Below are 25,523 nucleotides of genomic sequence, written 5' to 3' on the forward strand. Positions count from 1 at the left end.
GCGCTCACGTGTAAGGCTTTGCGGAATACGTGAATGACACGGGGACACACACGACTGCGTTTGGGAAACACAAGTCACCAAGACTGCTGACACAGCCTTCCTTGCCAGTCACCAGCCCTTAAACACCTCCCCGTGGACATACTCGCCCTGACACGTGCACACTCGCCGCCCCCGTCCCCCCCCCCCAGGATCTCCCAACTCTGTGGTTTGAATGACCTTTAATAGAAACTCTCCTATTTCCGACTGTCTGTTCCTCTCTCGGGGGGCATCCGGGACAGGGCGATCCACTGCAGTGCGTGCACGTTGCAATCCCTCCCCCCACGCGGAGGATGGAGCTGTGGCATCGACAGCTGTCCCGTTCCCCGGGAGATTTTCTGAGTCATCATCTCCAGGGAACAACGTTCGCTCCCACGATGGGAGCCATGGAGGAAGGGGCTTCAGCAGCCCCGGGGGGCGGGACGGGGGCTGGGATCTGATCCAGGTCTCTGTGTCTGCCCCAAGCCTGTAGCAGAAGTCCTGGGGCTGCAGCTCTGCTGGGAGAAGCTGGGGGTCGCCTTCTCACCCCTAGGGCTCTGGGCAGCTGGCTGAGCCCCCCTTCCGCTCGAGTCCCGCCCACGGAAAAAGCAGAGGAAGAGGCCTGGGCCTTTCAGGAAGACGGTGGGAGAGGACGAGTTGCTACAGAGTGATGGGCAGGAACAGTGTCTCCGTGGGCTGGGCCTGGAGCACCAGGGAAGCCCCAGCCGAGGGGGTGGGCTCCGCCTCTGGCTCGGGGCCAGATCTCTCCGATGGCGGCTCCAAGAGCAGTGGATGGAGGTCAGGAGCCTGGAGGCCAGGAGCACAGGGCCCCAGGAGCTGCTGGGCAGTGGTTGTTGGCAAAGACGCAGAGGTCCAAGGTGGCCCGGCCCAGCCAATTAGGGGTCGACGAAGGACACGGCGATGTAGCGGGTACCCCTGGTGGTGGGGAGCCCCTCGTGGTAGTGCGTAAGTCGCCCGGGGTGCATGAGGGTCCAGCCCTTCCGTGGGGCTCGGATGGAGCAGTTGTAGCGCAGGAACCGACAGCCCCCGCCCTGGAAGATGGGAAGCGTCAGTCCTACCGGAGGCCGGGCCCTGCCCCCGTTCCACGGCCGTCTGAGCCCCTCCGAGCCCAGGCAGCCCAGTGGCCCTGCAGGGACAGCGCGGGCCTTGGAGCCAGGCAGCCGTGGGCACACATCAGTGATGTGCTTTACTTTGTGACCCCCGGGCCTCAGTTCCCCCTTCTGGGAAACTCGCAGGGTCATGAGGCTTCACTGAGATGAGACAAGGTAGGAGCTGAGGGCCTGGTTTCTCAGCCTCAGCACTGCGTGGACATCTGTGGCCAGAAGATTTTTTTTTTTCCATTGAGCCAAAAAACACGTGGCATAAACTTTCCCGTTGGAAACATTTTCTAAGTGCGCCACTCGGTGGTACTAAGTACGTGTGTGCTGTTGTACAGCCCTCGTCGCCAGGGGCCGGGTAACTCTCTCTTGCTGGGGGGCTGTCCTGGGCACCCTGGCCTCTCCTTGCTAGCTGCCAGCAGCACCCCCACAGTTTCACAACCGAAAATGTCTTCGGATATTGCCAATGTCCCCCGGGGGTAGGGAGGACAAAATCGTCCCCTTAGGAGAGCCCCTCGTACATGGTGAACTCTCAAAAATGTGAGAGGTGTTTGTACGTGTGTGTTTCGCCGCGGCCGGCCCAGGCCTGAGTCCCCGAAACACTTAGAAACAGCAGCTCATGGAGGGAGTAAGTGAATGAGTCACACCCAGGGGCCTCCCGTGGGGGCTTGAGGTCCCCGGAACTGTGCCCTCTCCCCGCCACGTCCTCCTGGTCTCCCCAGCTCTCTCCTCCAGCCACAAGCCTGAGCCCCACACCCGGACTGACCCGGTCCCCCCATTCTCAAAGCAGCCCTCTCACTTCCAAGAATTACAGAAACCCTAAACTCCTCACCACGAACGGCTCTCGACCTTGGGTGCTTACTGAGCGTCCCCGAGCTCATGGGATTCTCGCAGCATCTACGCAGGGCGCTCTACGTTTCCCCGTCTAAGACACCAGCAGACTGACAGCCTAAGGGACATGCCTGAGGCCCCAGAGCTGGCGGGCGGGCCCCAGGTCCACGCAGCCCGACCTCTGACCTCCTGTGCCCCTGCATCTAAAGGCCTCTCCTTCCCTCCCTCCCGACAGCACGGAGGCCTTCCCCTTCCCGCAGCCGGGCGGGCACCCTGTCTCTCAGGTTCTGTGGCGCTGGGCCCCGGGGCCCCGCTGCCTGCTTAGCGGCCCTGCGAGCTGCTCACCTCGTAATCCACGCCCACCCGGTTCAGGGCGATGTTGATGGTGAAGGTGGAGGCGTCGTGGTGCGGCATGAGCGAGGGCTGCTCGTCGGGCTTGTAGCGGACCACGAAGGCCAGGTCGAACTGGGCCTGTGTCGGGGGAAGCGGGGGGGGGGGGGCCGCTGAAGAGGAGAGGCAGGGGTGCACAGAAGGGCCCCCCCCCCCGCTGGCCTCACGGGACGCTGGCACCCTGAGGGCAGGTTTCACGCTGCGCTCCCCAGTGCCTGGCCCCGGGGAGGCTGTCAGAAAAAATGTGCAGGGGGAGGACCGGACAGAAGGATGGGAAGGAAGGGAAGGAGAGGGGGTGGAGGGAGGGGGTGGAGGGAGGGACTGTATCTAACCCTGACAACCTTCGGTGGCTACTAGGCAGGCGGAGGCAGGTGTCTGGAGAAAACGTGTGTGTGAGGCAGTGACAGGGAAGGAAGGAGGGGGAAAGCTAAAGGGGCAGGCGCCAGGTGCTCAGTGGAGAGCCCCAGAGGAAGGTGTCGCCGAGGCGGGATTTAAGGACGTAGGGGAGGAGTCAGGGGGGTGACGAGGTGGGCTGCCCCCACCCTGGACTCTTCCAGAAGCTGACACCCACCCCCAGCGTGGGGGGAGGCCTCACTCCCACCTGGAGACCAAATATTCAGGCCTCTCCCTGAAGCAGAGAGGGACTGGGGACTGCGCTCTCTGCTTTCCCCACTGCCACCCCGCCCCCGTCCCCCCACTGCCTCACAGCCGCTGCCTCCCTGGTGCGCCCACCCTGGTGTAGTAGCCCGGATAGAGCTTCTCCGTCATCGGGGCGATGTACTCCACCAGGAACTTATGCCACTCCCGCTCGAAGCTGATCTGGTTCATGTGGATGTCGATGGTCGGCACGTTTTCGTAGCCGCCCTGGATGCGGTTGTCCTGGAGGTGACCAAGGAGGGCGGGGTAAGCGGGATTCGGAGAGGCCGCCGGGGTGCAGCCTGCTTCTGCCTGCCCTCCGCCCCTCCCCGCTGCTCATGCGCACATGCGCTCTCTCCCTCTCAAATAAAATCTTTTTTTTTTTTTTTTAAGATCTTATTTATTAATTCATGAGAGACACAGAGAGAGAGAGAGGCAGAGACCCAGGCAGAGGAAGAAGCCGGCTCCATGCAGGGTGCCCAACGTGGAACTCGATCCCGGGTCCCAGGGGTCACGCCCTGGGCCAAAGGCAGATGCTCATCCACTGAGCCACCCAGGCATCCCTCAAATAAAATCTTTAAAAAAAGGAATTTAAAAATGCTCCCTGAAAAAAAAATAAATAAAAAAAATAAAAATAAAAATGCTCCCTGAACTTGGGGTGCCTGGGGCGTTCAGTGGGTGAGGTCATGACCTCAGGGTTGTAGGATCGAGCCCCACGTCGGCTCCACACTGAGCATGGAGTGGAATCTGCTCAAGATTCTCCCTCCAGGCTCCCTCCTGGCCCCCTCTGCCCTCCTGCCCTGCACTTTCCAGGATGAGCACAGGTGCAGGATTCCTCCTCCGGGGAACACACAGCCTCTCAAGCCCACAAGCCACTTGCTTCTGCTTTCTGATGAGTGTGGCAGGGATGTTCCCAACCCTCCCTCATCCCACAGCGGCTCCTCCCTCCCCCGTTACACACTCAGTCTGGTGAAGGAAAAGCTAAATCATCCTAATCACGAAACAGGAACTGGAAACCTAGCAACTGAGGGTGAAGGCAGCTTAGAGACCCCCGCTCCATCCCATCGCGATGCCCCTAGACTCCTAAGTGCCAGGGCCCCCATCCGAAGAGCCCCAGAGAGGCTGGCCAGGTCAGGGAAGAGCGCCCCGAGGGCAGGTGTGTGCGGAGGCCCCAAACCCCAGCACCACCCCACCTTGTTATCTCCCAGAGACCACTGGCCGTAGTGCTCCATCTCCTCTACCAGCTCGTCACACGCCGTCTCCGTGAAGATGGGGAACCAGTAGACGTCCGGGCAAGGCTGGGGAGGGCGGGGACTCAGTGCCAGGTTCCAAGGGCCCCGCTGCCCCTTCCCCCGGCCCCCCGGGGCAAGGCCTCCCATGCAGCCCAGGCCCTTCACTGCAGCCTGGTCGGGGAAGGCCGTGGAGCTGGGCGCCAGCCCTTCCCGGCCGAGGCCCCTCACGGGCTCCGGGCCCCGCAGCTTCTCGCTACTCTCCACAGCGGAGAGCACATTCGGGGATGTCTTTCCTCCTCGCCTGGGTTGCAGGGGAAACCCAAGGTCCCAAGGCCCCTGCAGACTCCGGCTGGGAAGCACCAGCAGGAGGGCCATCCTACTACCCTTTCTCTTGCCCAAGCGCAGCCCGAGCACCCAGTGGTGCCTCCCGTCCTCCCCTGGGGCAGTGGTCTCCTCCCTCTGCCCTTCATCCCCCTCAGCAGATGCTAGAGGTGCCCCGTCCTTACCATCTCGACCAGCTTCCCGGCCAGGGCTTTGGTGTAGTTCTCGTGGATGTACTTCTCCTTCCAGTCCTGGGGTGTGGGGAGGGCAGTTGGGCTCCTCAGGCCTGGCCTGGGCCAGCGGGGCTCACTCCTTGCCCAGCTCCACGAGATGCTCTAAGAGGGGGTTCCTCCCCCGGGGCCCCGTGCGACGAGGGTGACTGTGTGCCCGTGAGAGCTGGGTCTGCACATGAACCTACACGTGTGTGCGTGTGTGTGCCACACGCTCACTACGTCCAAGAATGCTGTCCACACTTGCTCTCGCTCTGGTTTTCATGACCCCCCAACCCCCCGCAGCGAGCGAGGCTGGGGCAGTGTATCCACTGAAGGGACAACGGAGGCCCCAAAGACTGAGAGGCTCAGCCAAGTCACCGCAGACGGTCCACAGGCCAGGGCCTCATCCTGCTCCCTCCTCCGCCACTAGACGGCGCTGCCTCTGCAGGGCCCTCCCCTCCTCACCCTAACGCAGCTCTGTCCCCAGGGTGGCCCCAGGGGCGCCAGCCCTTCTCAAGCAGTGCAGGAGGCCCCCCACCCACCGCAGAGTCACTGGGGTCCCTCCCCCCGCCGCCCACCCAGCTGAGCCTCACCTCGGGGTTGCTGAACACCTCCCACAGGTCGTTGTGGAGGTGGCTGGTCTGGTAGCTGTCCAGGGACAGCAGGTGGCCAAAGGTGTGCCGGTTGGTCAGGAACATGAACACATCCTGGGGAGAACAGGCCGGATGCACACTCGCCCCCAGCCCCACGCACGCCCCCCGAAGGCTCGGCTGCAGCCTCCCCTGCCCGGGAAGCTGGTGGTCAGGGAACCGCGTGAGGGTCGCCCCATCTCATCTCCCCAGCACCCAGCCCAGGCCTGACGAGGGGCACAATGAAGGAAGGCTTCCCGGAGGACCGGACGGAGAGAGAAGAACAAATGTGTAAAAGCAAAGGATGGCGTCCGGTCCTCAAGTTTTGGGCCTGGCGAAACGTCACCACGCTGCCACCTTGAAACGGTAACCGCGGGGACACACTGGGTGGGGCACAGCTGGTAGGGCAGGGTGTCTCCTGGGCGCCTGGAGTGTATTTAGGTGGAAAGTTTAGTTTTTTCCGGCCCTGGTAAAAATGTAAATAAAGCAGATGGGTGCAGAAACTGGGTCCCCAAGGGCCGGCTCCCATGCCTGGAGTCCCAGGTACCCCCACGCCCCAGGCCCTGATATCTCCAGGTGTGAGGCAACAGAGACACCTCCCCATCGAGACGGCCTCCTACTGTGCAGCCTGGGCTGACCTGCTGCCGGATGTTGGCACAGAAGGCCATGTCGGGGTCCAGCCTGCTGTGGTGGAACAGGTCCGTGTGCTGCAGCTCGGCCCGCAGGGCACTGCCCTTAATCAGGTAGATGTTCGAGATGTAGGGCACGTTCCAGACGCCACTGAGAATGAGAAAGGAAGATGGAGGGGACCACAGGCTGGGGACGGGGAAGTCAAGGCTGGGAGGGCGCCCGGGCCCAGGACAGCTGTCGGGAAGTCCTTTTGTGTGTCTCCCCTGCCTCGGGCCCAGCAGGAACTCGAGGGCAACAGGGACAGGTCCACTGGGGGAGACAGATGAGGGGTCCCCATCCCGCAGGTACTCACACACGCCGCCCCTGCACGATGTCCACATAGTCCTCGGAGCGGGCGTAGTAGCCATCTGCGCTCAGCGCGCCCCAGAAGTTGGACCACAGCCTCCCGTGGCGGGTCATTAAAGGCGCGATGACGTTCCTGAGGAAGGGAGCACCTCAGTGGGAGTCCCTCTGCGCCCCCCGCCCCCTGCCCAGGGAGCCTGGGGCAGATCCGACCAGGTCGGGGATGGAGAGGACGCCTTTCAACCTGCCAGCCCCTTGGGGTGGGGCCTGGCCAGCCGGTAGGGGGCCCCTGCGATGGGCAGCGGGAGCCGAGCAGAGGCAGGAGGTGCGGCAGCGAGGGGGAAACAGGCTGGACCGAGGCGGGGGTGCAGGGCTGCGGCCAGCCCAGGGTGGGGGCCCCAGGTGAAGGCAGAGAAGGCAGGCAGGGCGGGCCCGGAGGGGAGCCCGGGCTCGGAGGGGCTGCCTGCTGGCCGTGGGCACCCCCCAGCCTCACTTGTTCTGCTCGATCAGCAGGCGCAGGGTCTTAGGCTCAGTTAGGGCCACGTCGGCATCCACGCTGAAGTAGTAGGTGCAGCCCCGGTCCTGTCGGCACAGGTCCCTGCAGGCCGGGTCCCCGGGTCAGCGCGGCTGGGGCTCTGGCGCCAGCCTCTCACTGACCAGGGTCCCGGAGCGGCCCGGCGGCCGTGCTCCCAGGCCCGCCCCCTCCACGAGCTCAGGGAGCCAGCCAAGGGTCTTCAGAGGGCTCAGGCCCGCCCGGTGAGGTTGGGACCCGCAGCCCCCTGGCCCTGAGACCCAAACCCTGAGCTGCGAGGCCAGAAGACGAACCCCCAGAGCTCACTCGGCCACTGGCGCCAGGTGCTCTGCAAACTGCGGTGCTGGGGACAGCACGGCCCCCGACAGGTCCCTACGCTGCCCCGGGGCCGGGGCGCCAACGGGTCCTGCCCTTCGGAAGCACAGTCTGGTTCCCCGGACCCAAAGCCTTACAAACACGTGCTCTTTTTGTCTGGCCCGGGGCTGCGCAAACCAGTCCGTGGTCCAAAGCCAGCCCGCCACCTGGGGTCGGGCGGCTCATGCGCTCAGGACCATTTGACATTTTTAAACGGTTGGGGGGCGAAAATGAAACGAAGTGATGCAGAAGCCCCACGAAATTCACACTGCAGCATCCGTACATAACGTGGGGGCACAGTCACGGCCGTGGCGCCGCCAGCACAGGGCTCAGCCACCTCCCGTCCCCGGCTGGGCCCGTCCTCGCGCGGCCAACACGGATTACTCTACTCGTTTGAGTAATAAGGGAAAAATCAGAGATGGTCTGTCAGCATTTATCCACTTCTGACCCCACGGTTCTTCGTCTTTCTCTGACTTCTCCTTGCCCCCAAATGACACTGCTCAGCCCCACCCAGGAGCGCCCAGGTCAGCAGGGCAGAGACCATTTCCCCATTTGACACATGGGGATGCTGGGGCAAGGGGGGGCAGGGACTTGCTGGGGACACACGCAGACTTCTGAATGCTGTCTCTTGGCCTGATGCTCCTGATACCACGGCCACCCCCACCCGGTCCCCTCCCGCTCCTGGAGACAACCGTGGCGCGCTGGCCCCCAACTCACGCGCCCATGTTCCTGGCATCAGCATTTGCCACCCGAACCTCGGGGCCCACCAGTTTTACGGACTGGTACTCGCTGCCGTGCTCTGCCAGGAACTGCTCCACCTGAGCCTTGTGGTGTTGCTCCTAGGGGTAGGGGGTGGGAAGGTGATGAAGGGAACACAGGTCCCACCCCCAGGGCCACAGCACCCTCGGCTACTGCAGGCCGCTCCCCTTCATGCCCAGCAGGCGCCACACACGGGCTTTCCTAACTCCAGACCTCTGCCCCTGCAAGCCCCTCTGCCCAGAGTGCCCATCCCCAGCCACCCTTGACCACCCTCCCCTGATCAGGCCAGGCCCACCCTCCGTCACTGGGGACAGTACCCCCAACCCTACAGGCCCCATATGCAGAGTCATTTATTCTGGTCCAGAGTGCGGCCCAGGAAGCTGCCTCGGTGCAAAATGCTCCAGGTGACCCCGCAGGTGGCAAAACAAGAGCCCACACCCGGGCTCCTTGGATGAGGAAGCGGAAGGAGCAGGATCCTTAGAACCAAACTCAGGATCCAGAGCAAAGCCCGGCTCTGCTACCATTAGCTGCGTGGTCTGGAACAAGCCACTTGCCCTCCCCCACGGGGTCACTGCCACAAGTCAGATGGAGCACACGGATGGACCTCAAAGGCCGCCGGTGACGGCTCTCTTCCGCTGCGCCAAGTCACAAAGTCACCCCTCACGGGTGCCCTGTTTCATGTCTGCAGGGAAACTGGAGCCTCCCGGGGCCGGGCCCATACCCTCTCCCTGTTTCCAGGCAGCACAGCTGAGTGAACGTCTGAGACCCAGGTGGGGCCACGCGTGGGGCCCTGGGCACAGGTGCAGCCCCTCGGGGCTGAGACGTCTCAGAAGGGGTGACGCCAGCCGGGGCGGCCCAGAGAACGTTAAGGAAGAGAAGCAGCCTTGGCAACCGGGAGGACTGGAGGGTGTGCCTGGCGCCCCAGTTAGGGAAACTGGGGTAAGCAAAGGCCGAGGTGGGACTTTATGCAGCGGGAAGGAGAGGGAGGGACGGAGGGGCCTCTCCCCAGAGCAGCAGGCGCAGGGCCCTGCCCGGTTCCCCAGGAGGGACGCAGGGAATGGAAACCAATCTGCCTGGGAACCAAATCACGAGGGATGGATGAGGCAGGGAGAGAACCCTGCGCCCACGGTGGCTAGGGGCACCTGTCATGCGCCTCCCCACCCGTGGTGGGCACCCGTGTTCCACGGGCCCACACGGTCGGCACTACCCTACCCCTACCTAGATGAGAGAACTGAGGCACAGACAAGTGGAGGAAGGCATCCAAGGTCACGCAGCCCACGCGAGCAGCGGCGCTGGGATTGGAGCCCAGCCAGTCGGCCTCAGGTCAGGCCATCCGGGGACGCCGCCCACTGCCCACCGCGTCCACTCGGCCCAGGTGGCGGCGCTGCCGCGAGTGCTTGGGTGCCTCAGGCCGCCCGGTGAGCCTGGGCCTTCACCCGAGCCACACGCCACCCCGGCAGCGCTGCTACTCACGTGGTTGTGAATGAAAAGCCGCATCTGCTTCCGGGGGTAGTGGAGGTGGAGCAGCCGTCGGAAGAACAGGGACAGGAACGGCGTGGGCTGTTCGATGAACACGCCAACCAACACCGTGGGCAGAGCTTCCTCCTGCATGGGGACAGGGCGGCACAGGGTCTGGCTAGGCCCACCGCTGAGCCCCTGGGTGGCCGGAGGGAGCCCGAGGCAGAGCCAGAGGGGTGCAGACTTCGCAGGAGAGGGGCCTGGGCCTGGGCGGGGGGAGGGGGGAGGCCTAGGCAGGGAGCAGAAAGCAGCAGGAGGAGGCCCCTGCTGGGCAGACTGAGCCTAGACTTGGATCCGGGACCAGCTGCCGGCCCGCTGGCGGAGAGCCCGGCTGGCTCGGCTCTCAAGTGAGCTACAGACGAGGAGGAAGGTCGGTGAGGTGACAGGCCTGTGGGAGACGACTCAAGCTGAAGGAGCCAGGACTTGGCATGGCCGGGAGGGGAGGGGGGTGCGAGCTGGAGCACATGTAAGCGGAGAAGGCCTCCAAGAGGAGGTGCTGGAGTGAAGAGGAAGACGGAACCCCAGACAGAAAGGTGAGCCCTTTACCTCCCGCCAAAGACCGTCTTCTCCCCGCCCAAGAGGCTCGGGCCCCTCCTGTCTGGCAGCCGTACCCCAATGCCCCTGAGGCTACGCAGGCCCTCGTCACACACGGAGCAGCCCGTCTCGAAGGTCCAGAAGCGTGGGATGTAGTTGCCCAGGTAGTTCAGCTGCAGCTGCAGGGAGACATGGGGGCTGAGACGCGGGGTACGGGCCGGCCCCTCCCATCTGTAACCAGAGTCACGTCCCCCTCGCCCCTGGGGGCAGGAAGGTGACTTTATTTGCAGCAGGTTTTGCAGGGAACATTCCGTTCCCTTTGGAGATCACCAAAACTGCTCTGAGGGCAGAGGTGGGACCCGGCACCCTGACACCCCTTCGTCTCTGGGTCTGCCTGGAGCCAATGCAGACGGCTTGTCCCCCCCACACCCCCTCAGCAGCCCGGAGAGTCCAACTGAGCAGCTCCCAAGTGGGGCGGGAGATCTGCTTCAACACTCCCCCCGTTCTCTCTGGGCCACGTGATTCTGACCCGGTGGGGGCACGGAGGGGGCCGCGGACCACACCTGAAGCAGTGTGCTGTGAGCCAGAGCTGGCCCCCCAGGCCCCATGGGGTCTGGCCTGCACCCCAGCCCCTTCTGAGCTCCAAGAGCACAGGAACCAGTCTGTGCTGCTCAGGACTGACTGTGCCTTGTGTCCTGCTGCAAATATTCAGTAAACATTTGTTGCATGAAGAAACAAGTCTGCCCTGGGACGATGGGGTACGGATGCCTGGGGCAGCCCAGCGGAGGCCCAGCTGGGGACAGGGACCTCCTCTGCGCCCCGAGGTTGAGCAGGGAGGACCATCACAGCCACAGGAAGGAGACAAGGCACCACGCTGAACTCAGCTGTGAGGACAGAGGCAGGGGGGTGGCTCTGCCCCCAGGGAGAAGCTGTGGGCTCACGGTGGAGCACACTCGGGGTGGAGCACACTCGGGCCTCTGGCCGCCCCCTCTCTCCCCCCAGGGGCTGGGGCCGCTCCCTACCTTGGTGGGCCCATTGCCATGGATCAGGACCGGGAGGGTGTCGTAGGCGAGGTTCCTCGCTCTCACGTGGCCCATCTCAAACTTGAGCACGACCTCATCTGGGGATCAGAGAGCACAGACACACCCAGCATCAGGCCCGGGACCGGGCTCAGATCCTAGCTCCCACTCGGGGCGTGCTCGGGGTTATAGCGCTTCTTCGAACCCCACATTTCCTCATCTATAAAATGGGGGTAGGAGTGCAAGGGTTCCGTGTGGGGCAAGCGCTTAGCATCACGCCTGCCCATGGGGAGCGTGGACCCCACGGCAGTCCCTAGGATTTACTGTGAGGACTTCTTTGAGCCGGAAGCAGGGGACAGGACACAGCGAGTCCTGAAACATCCCAGGTCCAGCAAGAGCTCAGAGAAGCCCGGGCACAGTGCCCGGGGGCAGCTGCTCTGGGAGACGGGCGGAGCGGCAGGGAGAACACCCCGGCCCATGTGGAAGTCCGGGGCAGGGTCGGGGACAGATCCTGTGCGGTGGAGAGAGCAACTCGGGAGGACCCTAACCCCCTTGCTCTGACCCCGTGAGACACCAGGAGAAGCCGCCTGTCCCCTGCCCAACAGTTATAAAGGCAGAGGGGCCTCTCGTCAGAGGCCTGGAAGACGCCAGGAGGGAGGCCCTCTGTGTGGGTGATCATGCAAGGGGGCCCTCGCTCCCCCAAGAAATGCTCAGGACTCGGCTTCTAAACGTACGTCCGTGCACTCCCGGGAGCCACAGACAGAAGGGTGCGGATGTTTCTACACCGTCCCAAGGAGGGAGCCATAGGGCTCATTAGATTTTTCAAAAAGTAAGATTCCATCTACCCCATAAAATCACCAATCAGTGATTGGACCTAACTAAAGATGGGAAAACTGAGCTTGAGAGAGAGAGAGAAGAGAGAGAGAGAGAGAGAGAGGCTTGCCCGAGGTCACCCAGGAAGACAGGCCAAGGAATGTCATGAGCAGTCATGGGTTTAGGGCCGGCCCAAGGGTGCTTCTGGTTCTAAAGGACCGGGCACCCTCTCCACTTCCCAAGCCACCCATCACCCTCCCGTCAGCTCAGCCCCCACGAGAGCCCAGGAAGCCTTCACTTGGGCGGTGGGAGGGCAGGAAGGAGGGGAAGCAGGCCCACCTGTTAAGAACCACAGCTGTGGGGCAGGGGCAGGTACCCGCAGCGAGCGGCTGCCCCCTGCGTCAGCATCCCGCAGGCTCTTAAAGTGACCCCTGGGCCCTCCATCCTCGACCCCACAGAAACACAGCTCTGCCCCGGGACATCCAGGTGGGGCCCTTGAGATGCAGCAGGCGACTTCCCGGCACAGAAGCCATGCAGGAACCAGCCCATCCTCCTCCTCCTTCTCCTCCTCGGGTCCAGGTCCTGCCTGGAATCCTCACCTCCTTCCTGGCATCCCCCTCAGGATCCCCCCCACCCTGTGGGGCCACTCACCCAAGGCTCCATCCAGGTTCTGGAAGATACGGCAGCGGTGGTCCAGAGTGATGTTGATTCGCTCCTGCAGGAGAGAGGACACCAGGCTGCAGCAGGGACGGGCCTGGCCGAGGGTGGGGGACCTGCCCTCCCACTTCTGCTACTTCCTCTCCCTGTCACACCAGGGCAGCCGGGAGCCCTGGGACCTACGGGTGCAGTGGCTCTATTCGCAGGGAACTGGGGACTTTCGGAATCGGAAGGTAACTAAGGAAACAGCCGGTTCAAGTAGAACAATCACTGTAACAGATGCTAGTTTTTTGCTTTACTGTCAATCACGAAGTACTGCAGGTACATTAGTTAATTTAATCCACACGACACATGGATTTTTCCTTACGGGAAAGTACCGCCATCCCTACGTTTCACAGGTTTAAGAAAAACCAAGGCACAGAGAGGTTGGATAACTCGCCTAAGGTCACACAGCTAATAACTGGCTATGCTGGCATTCGAACCCCAGGAGCCCGGCCCCGAGGTCCCCTGTTCTCTCCAACAGAAAGCTGCATCTTTAAGACTTAGCTGGGCCCCACGGAGCCCTGGGCCAGGCCAAGGAAGGCAAGTGGCACGCTAGGCTCGGCCCTCATCCCTGGGCTTCTGCAAGTGACGTCATTGGAGGCAAAGGGGAAGGAGGAGGAAGGACCGAGTTTAAAAGTTCACATTTCTACTGCGCAAGTCCAAACGCTTCATTTCCTTATTTTGTGGATGATGAAGACCGAGGCCCAGAGAGGGAAGGTGACTCGCCCTAGGTCACACAGCACAGAGCTGATGGGGGTTGAGGGATAAGCAGGCGAGAATCCAGGAATCTGGACCATTCAAGGACTCGAGTTTTATATGTTGGCAAGTTGAATTTAAATTTTTAAAAATGTTAAAAAAAAAAAAAAAGAACTCCCTGAGTTCCCTGCCGCCCAGAGGACACTGGCTGGTTTGGGGCGACACTGGTCCCGACACACCATCCTCAGTCCCCTCAATGACCTCTCCTCAAGACAGGCTCAGAGGTCGGGGCACAGATCCGGCCAAGACCTCACCGGCCCCCCAGAAGCCCCCCAGACGGGGTGGCGGGGGCAACTCAACCCGTCGGTTCCTTTCAACACCATCACTACAAACACGAGGTCCTATGCTCCCGCCTCCCGGACTTGAGGCTCCACGAAGGTGGGGACCCTAAGCGTCCCATTCACGGCCACGCCCCTGCCCTGCGCCGGACAGCGTCTCACACGGGCGCCCAATAAGTGGCCACTGGATACAGCAGGGAATCGGGGAATGGACAGATGGGGTGTCGATGCCCAGGCCTCGGGGGCCCTGCTTCCCACCCGGCATCAAGGTCCAGCATCGAGATGCCACAGCTCCCCTCCCCTGCCCCCGCTCCTCAGCCCTCCCCGCTGCCCCTCACCCTCTTCTCAGGGTCCAAGAAGATCTGGGTGTAAAAGAGCTGGTCGCTGTCGCTGTCCTGGCCTTCCCACTCAGCCACCAGTTTGCTGAGGCTGGGGGCATAGCCGATGAAGCCTGCGGGTTGGTGGGGGACACACAGAGAAGGGCACTCAGCCTCTGGGCCCTAAGTCGGGCGCCTCTTCCTGGCATCCGCTCTCGTTCACCTCCCACTCTTTAACCTCCCCTGAGAAGTCCTCCCGGACTGAGTGAGACTGACGTCTAGAGGCTGAAAGCACCTGCCAGCTAATGCCACCCAGTGACACGCTCCCGCTGAGCTCACAGGGTCAACGGTGCCCACTGATCCGCACAGCTCAGGTGCCGGGCACCACGTAGGTGGTGAGGAGGTGGGTTCGGACCAGCAGTCCCCTGGGAGCAGAGCTGGTGGGGCACAGGCCTGCAGCCCCCTGCCTACACTTATCTGGGAAACGTGGCCCAGAGAAGGGCAGAGGCTGGGCCAGGGTCCCACGGCACCTGTGGCTTACAGGGAAAAGTGCACACAGCCCCCTGGCCACGGTGCAGACGGGTGAGGAGAGAAGGGGGTGGGGGGGGGGACACCGCCAGCCCTGGGCCAGGACCAGGCCGCCCCGACTGGGCACGCTCTCCCAGCCAATGGGAAACCGAGGCTGCAGGGGGCAGACAGAGGAACCCGGGGGGGCAGACGGAGGAACCCAGGATAAAATGCAGACTGTTCCCCACGCAGTGGGAAACCACTGAGCGATGCACATGGATTTGTGCCTGGCTGCTGGGCAGGGAAGGAACGGGAAGGGGTGAGGACAGAAGCTGGCAGGGCGGCAGGGCGAGGGAGTGGGGCCAAGGGTGCGGCCAAGAGGTCTTCGCAAGTGGGAGTGGGGTGACCAGCCCATGGGCTGGGGGTTGGGGGCCGAGGGAGGGTATTCAGGGGTGCCCCAGCTTCGTGAGGGTGGCTGTGGGTGTTCACAAGACGAGGCGGACTGCAGCGGGGTGGTGCTGACAGCGGCCGAGGGACCCCGGCACCCCCGACTCCTCACCTCCAGAGCCCAGGAACCTCTTGCCGTCGGACACGGCCGGGTACTTGGCTTCCAGCCTGCGGTCCGGGTAGATGAGCTCCTCGGCGGAGAAGACCACCTGGCCCCTGGCCTGCCGGAACTTCTTCAGGAGCTCTCGAGGCCCCGACGCGAACACCACGTCATAACTGCAGCCACAGAGGGGAGAGCGGGGGCAGGGCAGAGGTGGGCAGGGGCTCACGGGCGGCTGCATCCCGAGCCACCTGTCGTCTCCGGCCGGGCCCGCAGCATTTCCACCCCACCATGCGCTCCTCACACTCGAAGCACGGCTCACCCGACCCGGGCAGGCCCCCTTGCCCGTCTTCCCACCACCAAAGGGCATGGTCTCTTCTGGGCTCCCAGCCTCCCTAAACCTGCAGGCAACCTTAGATTGCGATCCCCCCTCACCCCCGCCATCCCGCAAGGGCCTCATTCTAGAATATTCCATTTCTCTACCCAGAAGCCCCCAGCCACCTACCTGTCTGTGAAGAGAATGACCAGATCCTCCTTGTCCGCGTGCTTCTCCAGAGCTTTCTTCAGCAGCCGGACCTTCAGCCCTCCGCCTGCCGACGTCCCCTTCTCCCCGGTCCAGTCCTCCCCCAGGCCCAGTGCCTGCACAGAAAGGCCCCTTCACGTGGGCTTTTGGCGAAAATCTACCTTGAGGCCCCACCTCCACCCCCACCGGTACAGTGACCACGCCTGCCGCCGTCTATCCAGCATCTCCTGCCTACGCTGGGGGGACAGCACCCTACAGTGAGTGAGGCTGACCAGGCTGGGTGCGGGTTCCGGGTCACGTGACCTGACCATCCTTCCCAGAGCCGTGGGTTTGGGCCTGTGACCTAAGCCTATGGCCTATCAGCGTCTCCCCTGAGACTCTGCAATTCGGATGAAGAAAAGGAGGTCTAGTTCTGCTAAGGTTGGGAAGCTGGGGCACGAGGGTCTGGCTGGTGGCAGAGAGCGCGTGTCTGCAAATGAAGACCAACAGGACAGGACCCAGAGATGGAAGGACAAAGCCCTTACCATGCAGCCTGAAGCCCTAGATCCAGCTACGCCTGAAGCAGCCCTCTGCTTCAACCCGCATTCATGTGTGCTAATCCGTTTTCTTTCTGGCTGAACACCACTCGATTGCAAGCTGTGTAGACAGTGCCACCGTCTGCCTCCTCCATCATTTTATCCCGGGCGCCTAGCACTGTGCCTGACTGAAGGAGGCACTCGGCTGAAAGGAGGGGTGTCTCCCTGCAGGGCTAAGCCCCAGACACAGCAGACAGAAGACGCCAGGGGGACTGGCCCTGGCCCGTGTTTCTTTACAGCAGTGTTTACACGGCTGAGGTGTCCAGACGACTCAGGGGTGTTGGTGGAGATGCTGGTTCCCAGGCCCTGCCTCCTACCAGCCACACCCCCTCACGCGAGCGACCCCACAGCCTCCTCCTGTCTCAGTTCCCCCCACACTCCCAGCTCCAGCACCCCCCAGACTTTGATTGTGTTCTCCCCTTCTTGCTTTTCCTAACTCATCCTCATCTTTCCGGCTTCCAGAAGCTTCCCTATGGCTCCCAGTGTGCGAAGGGCAAAAACTCGGCTCCTGGATTCCCCCACCCCCGGGCACCCCTTACCTGGATCTTGTAGTTGAAGAACTGGCCTGAACGCTTGAAGCGCCGGAACCCTTCGGTCTCCGTCGTGGCCACCGTGAGGACTAACAGGTTGTCTATGGACAGACAAGGGGGTGGTGAGCAGGAGTGGAGGAGGGGAGAGGAGGTGCTCGTTCCCAGATGTGTCAAGTCCTGGAAGGATGTGTCCTCACGTCCATGCATTACAGACAAGGGCCCAAGGCCCAGGTAGGAAGGACGTGCCGACGGTCACCCAGCTGGTTAATGACAGAGCTGGGACAGAACCAGGGTCTCCTGGGGCTCCTGCAGGGAGCGTCCAGCTGGGAACTGACCAGCAGGACAGGAGGCGCCTGGACCTAGCATCTGGGGGGGCTGGGTCTCAGTGGATCCAGGGGGCTCTGGCCTCTCATCAGGGCCGAGGCAAGGACTGGCCCCAAACACCGACCACCAGGAGGACCTCTCCGGCCGATGCTGGGCCCGAGTGCAGGGTCGGCCGCCACTCTCCGCGCCTAGGCCCGGGCACACACTGCTGACCGAGCCCAGCGGTCTTCCCTGCTGAGCCTCCTGGGACTTCACCCCCCGCGGGAACCGACTTGAAATCTAAGCTTTGATCAGAGCAACTGCATGAGCCTTTTCACAAGAGACCTCTCTCAGGCTTCACCTCTGCAATAGAACCTGCTGGAAACAAGTCCCCAGGCTGCATCTCGGGGAGCCCTGGGAAAGTCCCTTCCAGATCACCATCTGACGCTGTGTTACCTGAGAGGCAAAGGCTCCGGAGCTGGCCTGCCTGGTCAGAATCCCAGCTTTGTGAACTCGGACAAGCCCTGACTTTTCTGGGCCCCAGTTTTCCACTTTGTACAATAGGGACGATGATCGTACAGAAGGGGCATCTGGTCAGTACAGCACAGGACTCTTGATCTGGGGGGTTATGAGTTCGAGCCCCACGCAGGGCATAGAGACTACTTAAAAAAACAACAACAACAACAACAACAGTACAGTAGTCCCTCCTTTATCTACGGAAGACACATCCCAAGACCCCAGTAGATGCCCGAAGCCGCAGATAGTACCAGACCCCACATATACGAGGCTCTCTCCTATATGAACACACCTATGAAAAAGTTACTATAAATTCGACACAGTAAGCGATTTGCAATATAAAATAGAATAAAAATACCCTGCACGGGTGCCTGGGTGGCTCAGTCGGTTAAGCATCTACCCCTGGCTCAGGTCCAGATCCTGGGGTCCTGGGATCGAGCCCTGAGTCATTGTTGCTGAACTCCCTGCCCGGCGGGGCATCTGCTTCTCGCTCCCTCTGCTACCACCTGCGTGTGTGCGTGGGCATGCATTCTCTCTCTCTCTCTCAAAAAAATCACAAAACCAAAAACCAAGCAACCCTACACGATGAGACGCGGTGAGGTGAATGCAGCACCGTGACAGTCGGGCTGGTACTGACGTGTCCTCAGAAGGAGGCTCATCTGCTGCCGGACCATGGTTGTCCGCAGGTAACCAAGACCGTGGATATGGGGAGACCTCAAGGACTGCCGGACTAATTCAGTGAGATCAGGCCTGCAGATACCCCGCTGGGCTGCTGGCACCTGCTACTGAGAGGCAAACACCTTGCTCCGGCATTCAAGGCCCTCCCTGATTGGCCGAGTGCCCACTCGGCAGGCCCAAGACCCTACAACCCCGGGCTCCTCGCCTTCTACCCCCGCTCCCTCCCGCTCTCTCTCCTTTCTCTAATCTTCCTCCGAGTCCCAAGACCAGTGAGAGTGACACCCCTTCCCTGTCAACACCTCTATGAAGCCTTCTCAGATTTCTCCTGCCCTCTCTCCTGCCCTTAGAGGCAGGACCCCCCCCCTCCCCTGCTCTGCCGCACTCACTGCTGCTTCGCTGGGCTCCGGGACATGATGCTTTTCTGGGTGAACGGACACACCCGGTGGCCAGGCCAACACAGGCTCGTCAGGCCTTCCCATACACCCGACTCTGGGAAAGCAAGAGGAGCCGGGGCTGGAGGAACAAAGGGGTCCCGCGGGGGGTGTGGGGGGGAGCTGGCTGAGCGGCAGAGCTAGGCAGGCGCTGGCCCCAGGGCAGGGGGTGGCCTAGCAGGTCTGGGCAGGAATCCACTGGAAGTGGGCCCAGGGACCTGGGGAGCAAGGGGGAGGGATTCACCAGGCAGGTGTGGAGGGGAGGCCTCCCCCCAGACCCCGGGGGCCAAGACAGGGGTGCTGCCCACACGTAAGCTCTTCCCAGGATGGTGAAGTGTCCCCCCAAGTGAGGAGGGGAGAGTCGCCAGCTCGGAGGCCCTCCGGTCCCTGGCACGGGCAGCAGAGCGACAGGAAGAGTGTCACATTTCATGGATGGAAAAAGCCAGCATGTGTGTCTGTGAAAGATGCTGGATCAGGGCTCCCGGAGTCAGGCTGCAGGGGGAGGGCCGAGGGGACCGGTGGGCGTCTCCAGGCTCCTCTCTGGAGTCCCCTCTACCAAATAACCATACAAAGTGGCTCACCTCTACCAACACCTTCAACACGCTGGACCTTGTTCTAAGCACTTTACTGGTCCTAACCCCTCACCCCCGCCCCCAAATCTACGCTTAGAAACCAAGGCTCAGGGCACCTGAGGGGCTCAGTGGTTGAGCGGCTGCCTTCAGCTCAGGGCATGATCCCGGGGGTCCACCGGGGTCCATCGGGCTCACTGCAGGGAGCCTGCTTCTCCCTCTGTCTCTGTCTCTGTCTCTGCCTCTCCCTCTTTCATGAATAAATAAATAAAATCTTTAAAAAAAAAAAAAAAAAAGAGAGAGAAACAAAAAAAAGAAAGAAACCAAGGCTCAGACATGGTGAGTAACTTGCCCCAGGGAGCCAGGAAGTAGTAGCAGCAGGATGTCGACACAGAAGCCTGGATCCAGAGTCCCTTCTCTTAACCTCTGCACACACCGCCCAGGCCTGGACAGGGACCAGCTGGCTGCCTCCCCGTCCGTCCGAAGAAACCACAGCTGAGGTGGCTGAGAGGACAGCAGGCCACGCTGGACCCCCACCCGCTCAGCCTACCCCTTCTGTGTCCCCGGATGGTGGCAGGTGCACCCCCGGGGCCTGAACAAATCTAGCACCTGCCTCCCCGGCCGAGGACCCGACCAGATCACCCACCCGGTCCGGAGGGTCCCAATCCTGCCTGCGTGACAGCATCACAAGGGAGGCTGTGAACCTCAGACTCCAGGGCCCCGGCCTGGGGTCTCGCATGGGCCCAGGAGGCGGGATTGTTCCTACTGCTCCCAGGTGATTTCTGAGGCGAGCCACATTTGGAAACCTCTCATCCTGGCCATCCCTGGTCCTGACTCTGGGCTCCAATGCAGGTCTCAGGGGACGGGGGGGGGGGGGGGGGGGGGGGGGGGGGGGGGGGTGTCCCAGCCAGAGGATGATAGGCAGGCCCCGCCCCCAAGGGACCCTGGGGTTACCTCTCAGCACCGCTCACCCCACGACAGACGCCTCACTAACCCAGCCTTCGCCCCATCCCCTTGTCCCTTCTCATCAAGAGGTCTTAGTCCTCCAGGAAGCCCCCATCATCTCCTCCCCTTACCCGGTGTGGCGTTGGGGTGCCCAGCAGGTGACGCACCAGCACAGACCTGCCCCTCTCCCTTCCCAGGCCACACTGACATCTTCATTTCCTTGGCCTCCCTCCCCCTCCCTGTGGCTGGGACTGGGTGTGACTCAGGATGTCTGGGTGTGCACTGTCTGGCCTCGGGGGGCCCGGCCCGGGGAGGGGAGTCCAGTAGGCACTGCCACCTGTGAGCCCTTACTAGACGCCACGTGCCACGCAAACTGTGTTACATTCATTCTCACACGTGGCCATCCACAGCCCCGGGGCAGCGATGTTCCTGCCCCCCTTGTGCAGGTGTGGAAACTGAGGCAGAGAGAGGCTAAGTAACGCCCCCGCCGCCGAAGGTCATGGAAGTTTGACACGGGAAGCGAATGGGCTGCGGTTCCCCACGCCCGTGTCCCCCATGTCCCCATTTCCCCATGCGGCATTCTGGAATGCTGCGGACCCACGCCGGCACCCACTCTGGCACCCACGCCGGCACCCGCAGCGTGGACGCTCCGCGGTCAGGAGGCAGGCACCCGGCCCAGGGCGACGACAGGAGGGGGTTCCCTGACACCCAGGGCCGCACCGGGCCCAGCGCGGCCTGACAGCCTCATCTGTGAGATGGGGTCATGACAACGGCGGTACCTTCCTTGCTCCAGAGACTGGCAACGACTGGAGGAGCTCGTGTCTGTGAGGTGCTGAGCGCAGGGCCCAGCCGCGGCCACACAGGCCTTGTCACAGGGAACGTCCCCGAGGGGAGGACATGTGCGGGCCGAGGGGTCCCGGGTGCGGGGGCCTGCGGGCGCAGGAAGTCACCTCCCTGGGGTCCCAGGGGGCGCTGGGGGCTCCGCTGCAGCCAGGCCTCTCCTCCCCCCGCAGCGCCAGGCGGGGGCCCGCAGGCAGGTCAGGCCCGCTCTCTGGGACAGGCAATGAGTGCAGCTCCTCCCCCTTCCCCTTCCTCCATCCTCACCCCAGCCTCGAACTGGAACGGAAGCCATCAACAGGGTGTGACAGAGACGTGCACTTGGCACCCAGGGCGCCCAGGCTGACTCCCCGGGTCCTCCTCAGACATGCCCCCCAACACACACACGTGCACATGCCCAGCTGGGTCACCCTCGCCCCTGGGGCCTTTCCACTCCCCGAGTGGGACAGTAGGATCCAGAAGCCCTGCCCTCGCCCTACCAACCTGGGCGGGGGGGGGGGGGGGGGGGGGGCGGCCGCCAGGGGCTCCAGATGGTCCTTCCTCTCCAGGGCCAAGCCAAGGCCGCGGGGACAGGCGGGAGCCCAGGGAGAGGACAGCGATGGGAGGAGGGTTGCATCTCCCCCCTAGACTGGGCGTCTACCGAGGTGAGGAGCCTGTGTCCTCCCCTAAGCTGGGAGTGAAAACTCTCTCGTTCTCTCCGTGTCCCAAGCGGTGTGTGTCTGGGTGGCTGCAGGGATGGACAAGCTGCCAGGAGCGCTTCCCTGAACCTGCCCCGCTGGAACATTCCTCAGCGGTGGCCCCATCCCAGCCACCTGGTACCGCTGGGCGTCCCAGGCCCAACCAGGGGAGGGAGGCGCTGGCCTCTCCGGGGGCTGCTGGAGTGTCCCCCACTCCTGACACCAGTCAGGGGGTCCACTCCGTCCTAGCCAGCGGCTGAGGGGCCCACCTCAGCTGGGCCTGGGCAAGTGGAGCAGGCTCCTCTGGACGGCATCTCTAGGCAACAGCCCCCTGGCCCGCACCCCCCAGGCAGGGGTCAGCAGAAATGAGCAGTGGATCCGAGCCCCAGTCAACGCCTCCACCTCCAACCGCCTACAGCGACGGGAGACCAGGTACTGAACCTGCGGGGGCCTCGGTCGTGCTATCTGCAAAATGGAGCCAATGATTCCTTACTTATCAAAAGGGTCTGAATGGAGTAAGGGAAGCAAAGAGCCTCAACGTGACAGCGGCTTGATATAGCTCGGGTCTGGTAACCTCAGTCGAGTACCTCCTTACTACCTACAGGTGCTCTACCTGGATCGTCTCAGCGACACACCGAGTCCTGCACCCTCCCTCGGTGGGGGCTACCTCCTGTCTACTCTGTCCCCTCCCATCACTGCTGCTGGGGTCAGGGCACCTGGGGCCCTGCCATTGATTTGGTCCCTCTGACTCAATTCTGTAGGCCTCCTTGTGGGCAGCAGGAGTTTCATCTCCTGGAATGGTCTGGGGGTGGATGGGGGCCACACTGGCAGAAGCAGGGGAAGAGAGGCCCAGGAAACAAACGCTATTACAGGACTCCTGGCTCCCGACCAGCGAGTGGGCCCAGGCCACAGGCCTTTTGCACACACCACCAGCCCAGCCCTGTGCTCAGCGCCTCCCTCACTGGATTTTTTGACCTGATGTACTGCCCTGCGGGGATACTCCAGGAAAGCAGGTAGTGCTGAGTCCAGGGAAGAACATGCCTGCATAGGATGGGCTGATCCCTCCCCAGCAGGCCTCATCCCTTGGAATCCTGGCGAGAGCGCTAGGACTCGGGTACCATCGCCCCCATTTTGCAGGCTAGAATTACCACAGGCTTTACCACTGGGAGATGTGTGGCTTTGGGCACAACCTGGGACCAAGGAGACACTCCGAAATGGGGGTTCCCATCCCCTCCCCTGGTAGGGTCTGCTATACCACCATCCTGCCCTGTCGGTTCCCAGGTTCCCAGGAAGGAAGGTGCGGCCAGTGGCTCGGCTTCCCTGGAGCTGCTCCGTCTACACCCTCCCCGGGGCTCTCGGGGGTTCAGCAGGCAGCCCTGGAGGTGGCCAAGGGCAGCAGCACACACTCAGGACGGGGGACCCATAAGAGCCGTGGAATCCAGCAGAGCACCCAGCCATCCAAGGCTGCCCTGCGCTGGGCAGTCAGCGCACCTGTCTGAGCCCGTTTGCTCCTGCGGGGCCTGGAGGGAGTAAGACCCGCCCGCGGGGGCGGGGGCGGAGCAGGCCACAGAGGCCTCCCCACAGGGTACCTGGCTCGGGGGCCACTCCCCACCCCGCGGCTGTGCGGCCTGGCGCTCCCCTGAGCCACACACACCTGGGTGCCCCTCCTGGCTCCAGGGCAGGTGAATCCACCCGACTTTAGTTTCCCAGCTGCAAAGGGGGGGGGGGGGCGCTGGAAGAGCACAGCCCGGAGGGCCGGCGCCCCGCGAGCCCCGTGGACGGCCCCTCGGCTCCCTCCCGGCTGCGTGGGGCAGTGGGGTCCGCCCTGGTCGCCAGCGAGCCCCCGGCCAAGTGGCCGCAGCCGGATCCGCTGGGAGCGCGGGCCTCCGTGCAGACCCGCGGCCCCCGGGCGGCCCCCGCCCCGCCCCGCCCCGCCCGCGCTCACCCTCCGGCCTGGCGTCGCCCTTCGCTTCGGCCAGCAGCAGCCAGCCCAGCGGGGCCAGGAGCAGCAGCGGCCGCATGGCCGGGTCGGGCGCGTCCGGCCGGCCCCGCGGCGCTCGCAGGCTGGAAACTTCGCGACGGGGCCGGCCGCCCGGGGTGCCACGCACGGGGCCCGCCCCGGGGGCGGGGTCGCGCCGCCCCTCCCCGCGCGCCCCTCCCCACGCCGCCCCTCCCCCGCGCGCCCCTCCCCGCGCGCCCCTCCCCGCGCCCCCCTCCCCGCGCGCCCCTCCCCCGCCCCCCTCCGCTCTCGCTCCCCCTCCCCCGCCCCCCTCCGCTCTCGCTCCCCACCCCCCCGCCCCGCCGCCCCGGGGAAGGCTTTCCCCGCAGGCTCGCCCGGAGCTGGGGCGGCTCCCGGGTCCCTCCGCCGGGCCGCGCTCTCCTCCCGGAGCTCCTCCCCCGCGGGAAGCGGGCGGGGGCCTGCAGGGGTGTGTGTGTGTGTGTGTGTGTGCGTGTGTGTGTGTGCGTGTGTCGGGGGGCGTCGGAGGCATCCGCAGCCCTGGCGAGTCCCCCCTGGCCGCTGGACATGCAGAAGATGCCTCAGCATCTACCAAAAAAGGAAACCACTTAACCCGCCTCTGCGTCCCTGGGCGACGAACGGAACCTCGAGCCAAGGAAGGTCTGGCTCCTGAGGTCTCCGCGTTAAGTGAATGAATGAATGAATGAATGGAAGGGAGGGAGGGAGGGAGGGAGGGAGGAAGGAAGGAAGGAAGGAAGGAAGGAAGGAAGGAAGGAAGGAAGGGAAGTGGCTTTCCACAGACGTGGGTCTTCAAAGCCCCACAAACCACTCGAGGGTTTCCAGAACCAGGGCTCCTGGAGCAGATGCCAGCCTGGGGCATCCAGCTCTGAGAAGCGAAAGCATCCTCCCTTCCCTGGAAGAGGCCCTCAGACACATCTGGGAGCCTCTTTCCAGCAGATTAGGCTCCAGAGGCGTGGGTGGTGGGTGCAACTCTGGGTGGGCAGGGGCTCCTCCCCCAACCCCTGGGGGGCAAAGGGTGGAGGGAGGGGCATGTCAGGGGTGCTAGCAACATCACAGAGTAGTCCAGGCCCAGGTGCCGGGGAGAAGAGAAACCAGACTGTTTCAGCAGGGGAAATCCTCTACCAATTTGATTAAGTGGGGAAAAAAAGGAAGTGCGCTATGACCTCACTCAGTAAAAATAGTCTCCCATGGATACAATAGAGACAGCAAATGACACGCAAATGTTTGCAGTGATTATTTCCAGGTTGTGGGACTGCATATATGTATAATTATATAGTGTATATCATGCATTATTTCCTGGTAGTTTTTTTATTTATATTTTTCATTGTTTCTTACCATTTTTTTTTTTTGCAATTAATATGTCCTATTCGTACAATCCAAGCAAAACCAACATATGTTATTTTTAGAAGATAGAATCCCTGGGAACGTGGGATCCCTGGGTGGCGCAGCGGTTTGGCGCCTGCCTTTGGCCCGGGGCGCGATCCCGGAGACCCGGGATCGAATCCCACATCGGGCTCCCGGTGCATGGAGCCTGCTTCTCCCTCTGCCTGTGTCTCTGCCTCTCTCTCTCTCTCTCTGTGACTATCATAAATAAATAAAAATTTAAAAAAATATTTAAAAAAAAAAAAGAATCCCTGGGAACGTTGGAGATCATCTCACTGTTCAGAGATCTACTCACTGTACAGATGGTCGAGGTGAGCGCAGGGGTCACAAGGCAACTAAAGGGATGGGGCGTGGGTGGAATCCAGGTCTTGTGTCTCCCAGCTGGGACCCGCGGGGTGGGGAGTTTCTGCAGCTGGGGAGTCTTGGTGCCAGAATCCACCGGATGTTTTTGAATTCTGGAGGACACAGACTGAAATCCCAGATCCTTCAAGAAGGAAATGGAGGGATGAGCAGAGGGGTGGAGAATGAGCCTGTGTGGGATGGCTCCATTTTCAAAGCTCTTTCTCACTCTATGTTCCCAACGTCCCTG

The 25,523-nt window shown here is 62.7% G+C and overlaps 1 protein-coding gene across 1 annotated transcript; it reads right to left on the minus strand.

The window, feature by feature from the left end:
• Window positions 1–687: 687 nt before the first annotated feature.
• PLOD1 (procollagen-lysine,2-oxoglutarate 5-dioxygenase 1) lies at window positions 688–23,622 on the minus strand. Its single transcript, NM_001284442.1, is given in 19 exon segments — window positions 688–1,067; window positions 2,310–2,435; window positions 3,087–3,233; window positions 4,184–4,288; window positions 4,729–4,794; window positions 5,349–5,462; window positions 6,023–6,164; window positions 6,367–6,492; window positions 6,850–6,954; window positions 7,960–8,081; window positions 9,475–9,606; window positions 10,131–10,232; window positions 11,076–11,173; window positions 12,537–12,600; window positions 13,957–14,069; window positions 15,002–15,165; window positions 15,495–15,628; window positions 16,627–16,718; window positions 23,519–23,622. Coding segments are annotated over 19 exon segments (2,184 nt in total). The 5' UTR covers window positions 23,595–23,622; the 3' UTR covers window positions 688–911.
• Window positions 23,623–25,523: the final 1,901 nt, after the last annotated feature.

This window comes from Canis lupus, chromosome 2, assembly GCF_011100685.1.
Source record: "Canis lupus familiaris isolate Mischka breed German Shepherd chromosome 2, alternate assembly UU_Cfam_GSD_1.0, whole genome shotgun sequence".
NCBI lineage: Eukaryota > Metazoa > Chordata > Mammalia > Carnivora > Canidae > Canis > Canis lupus.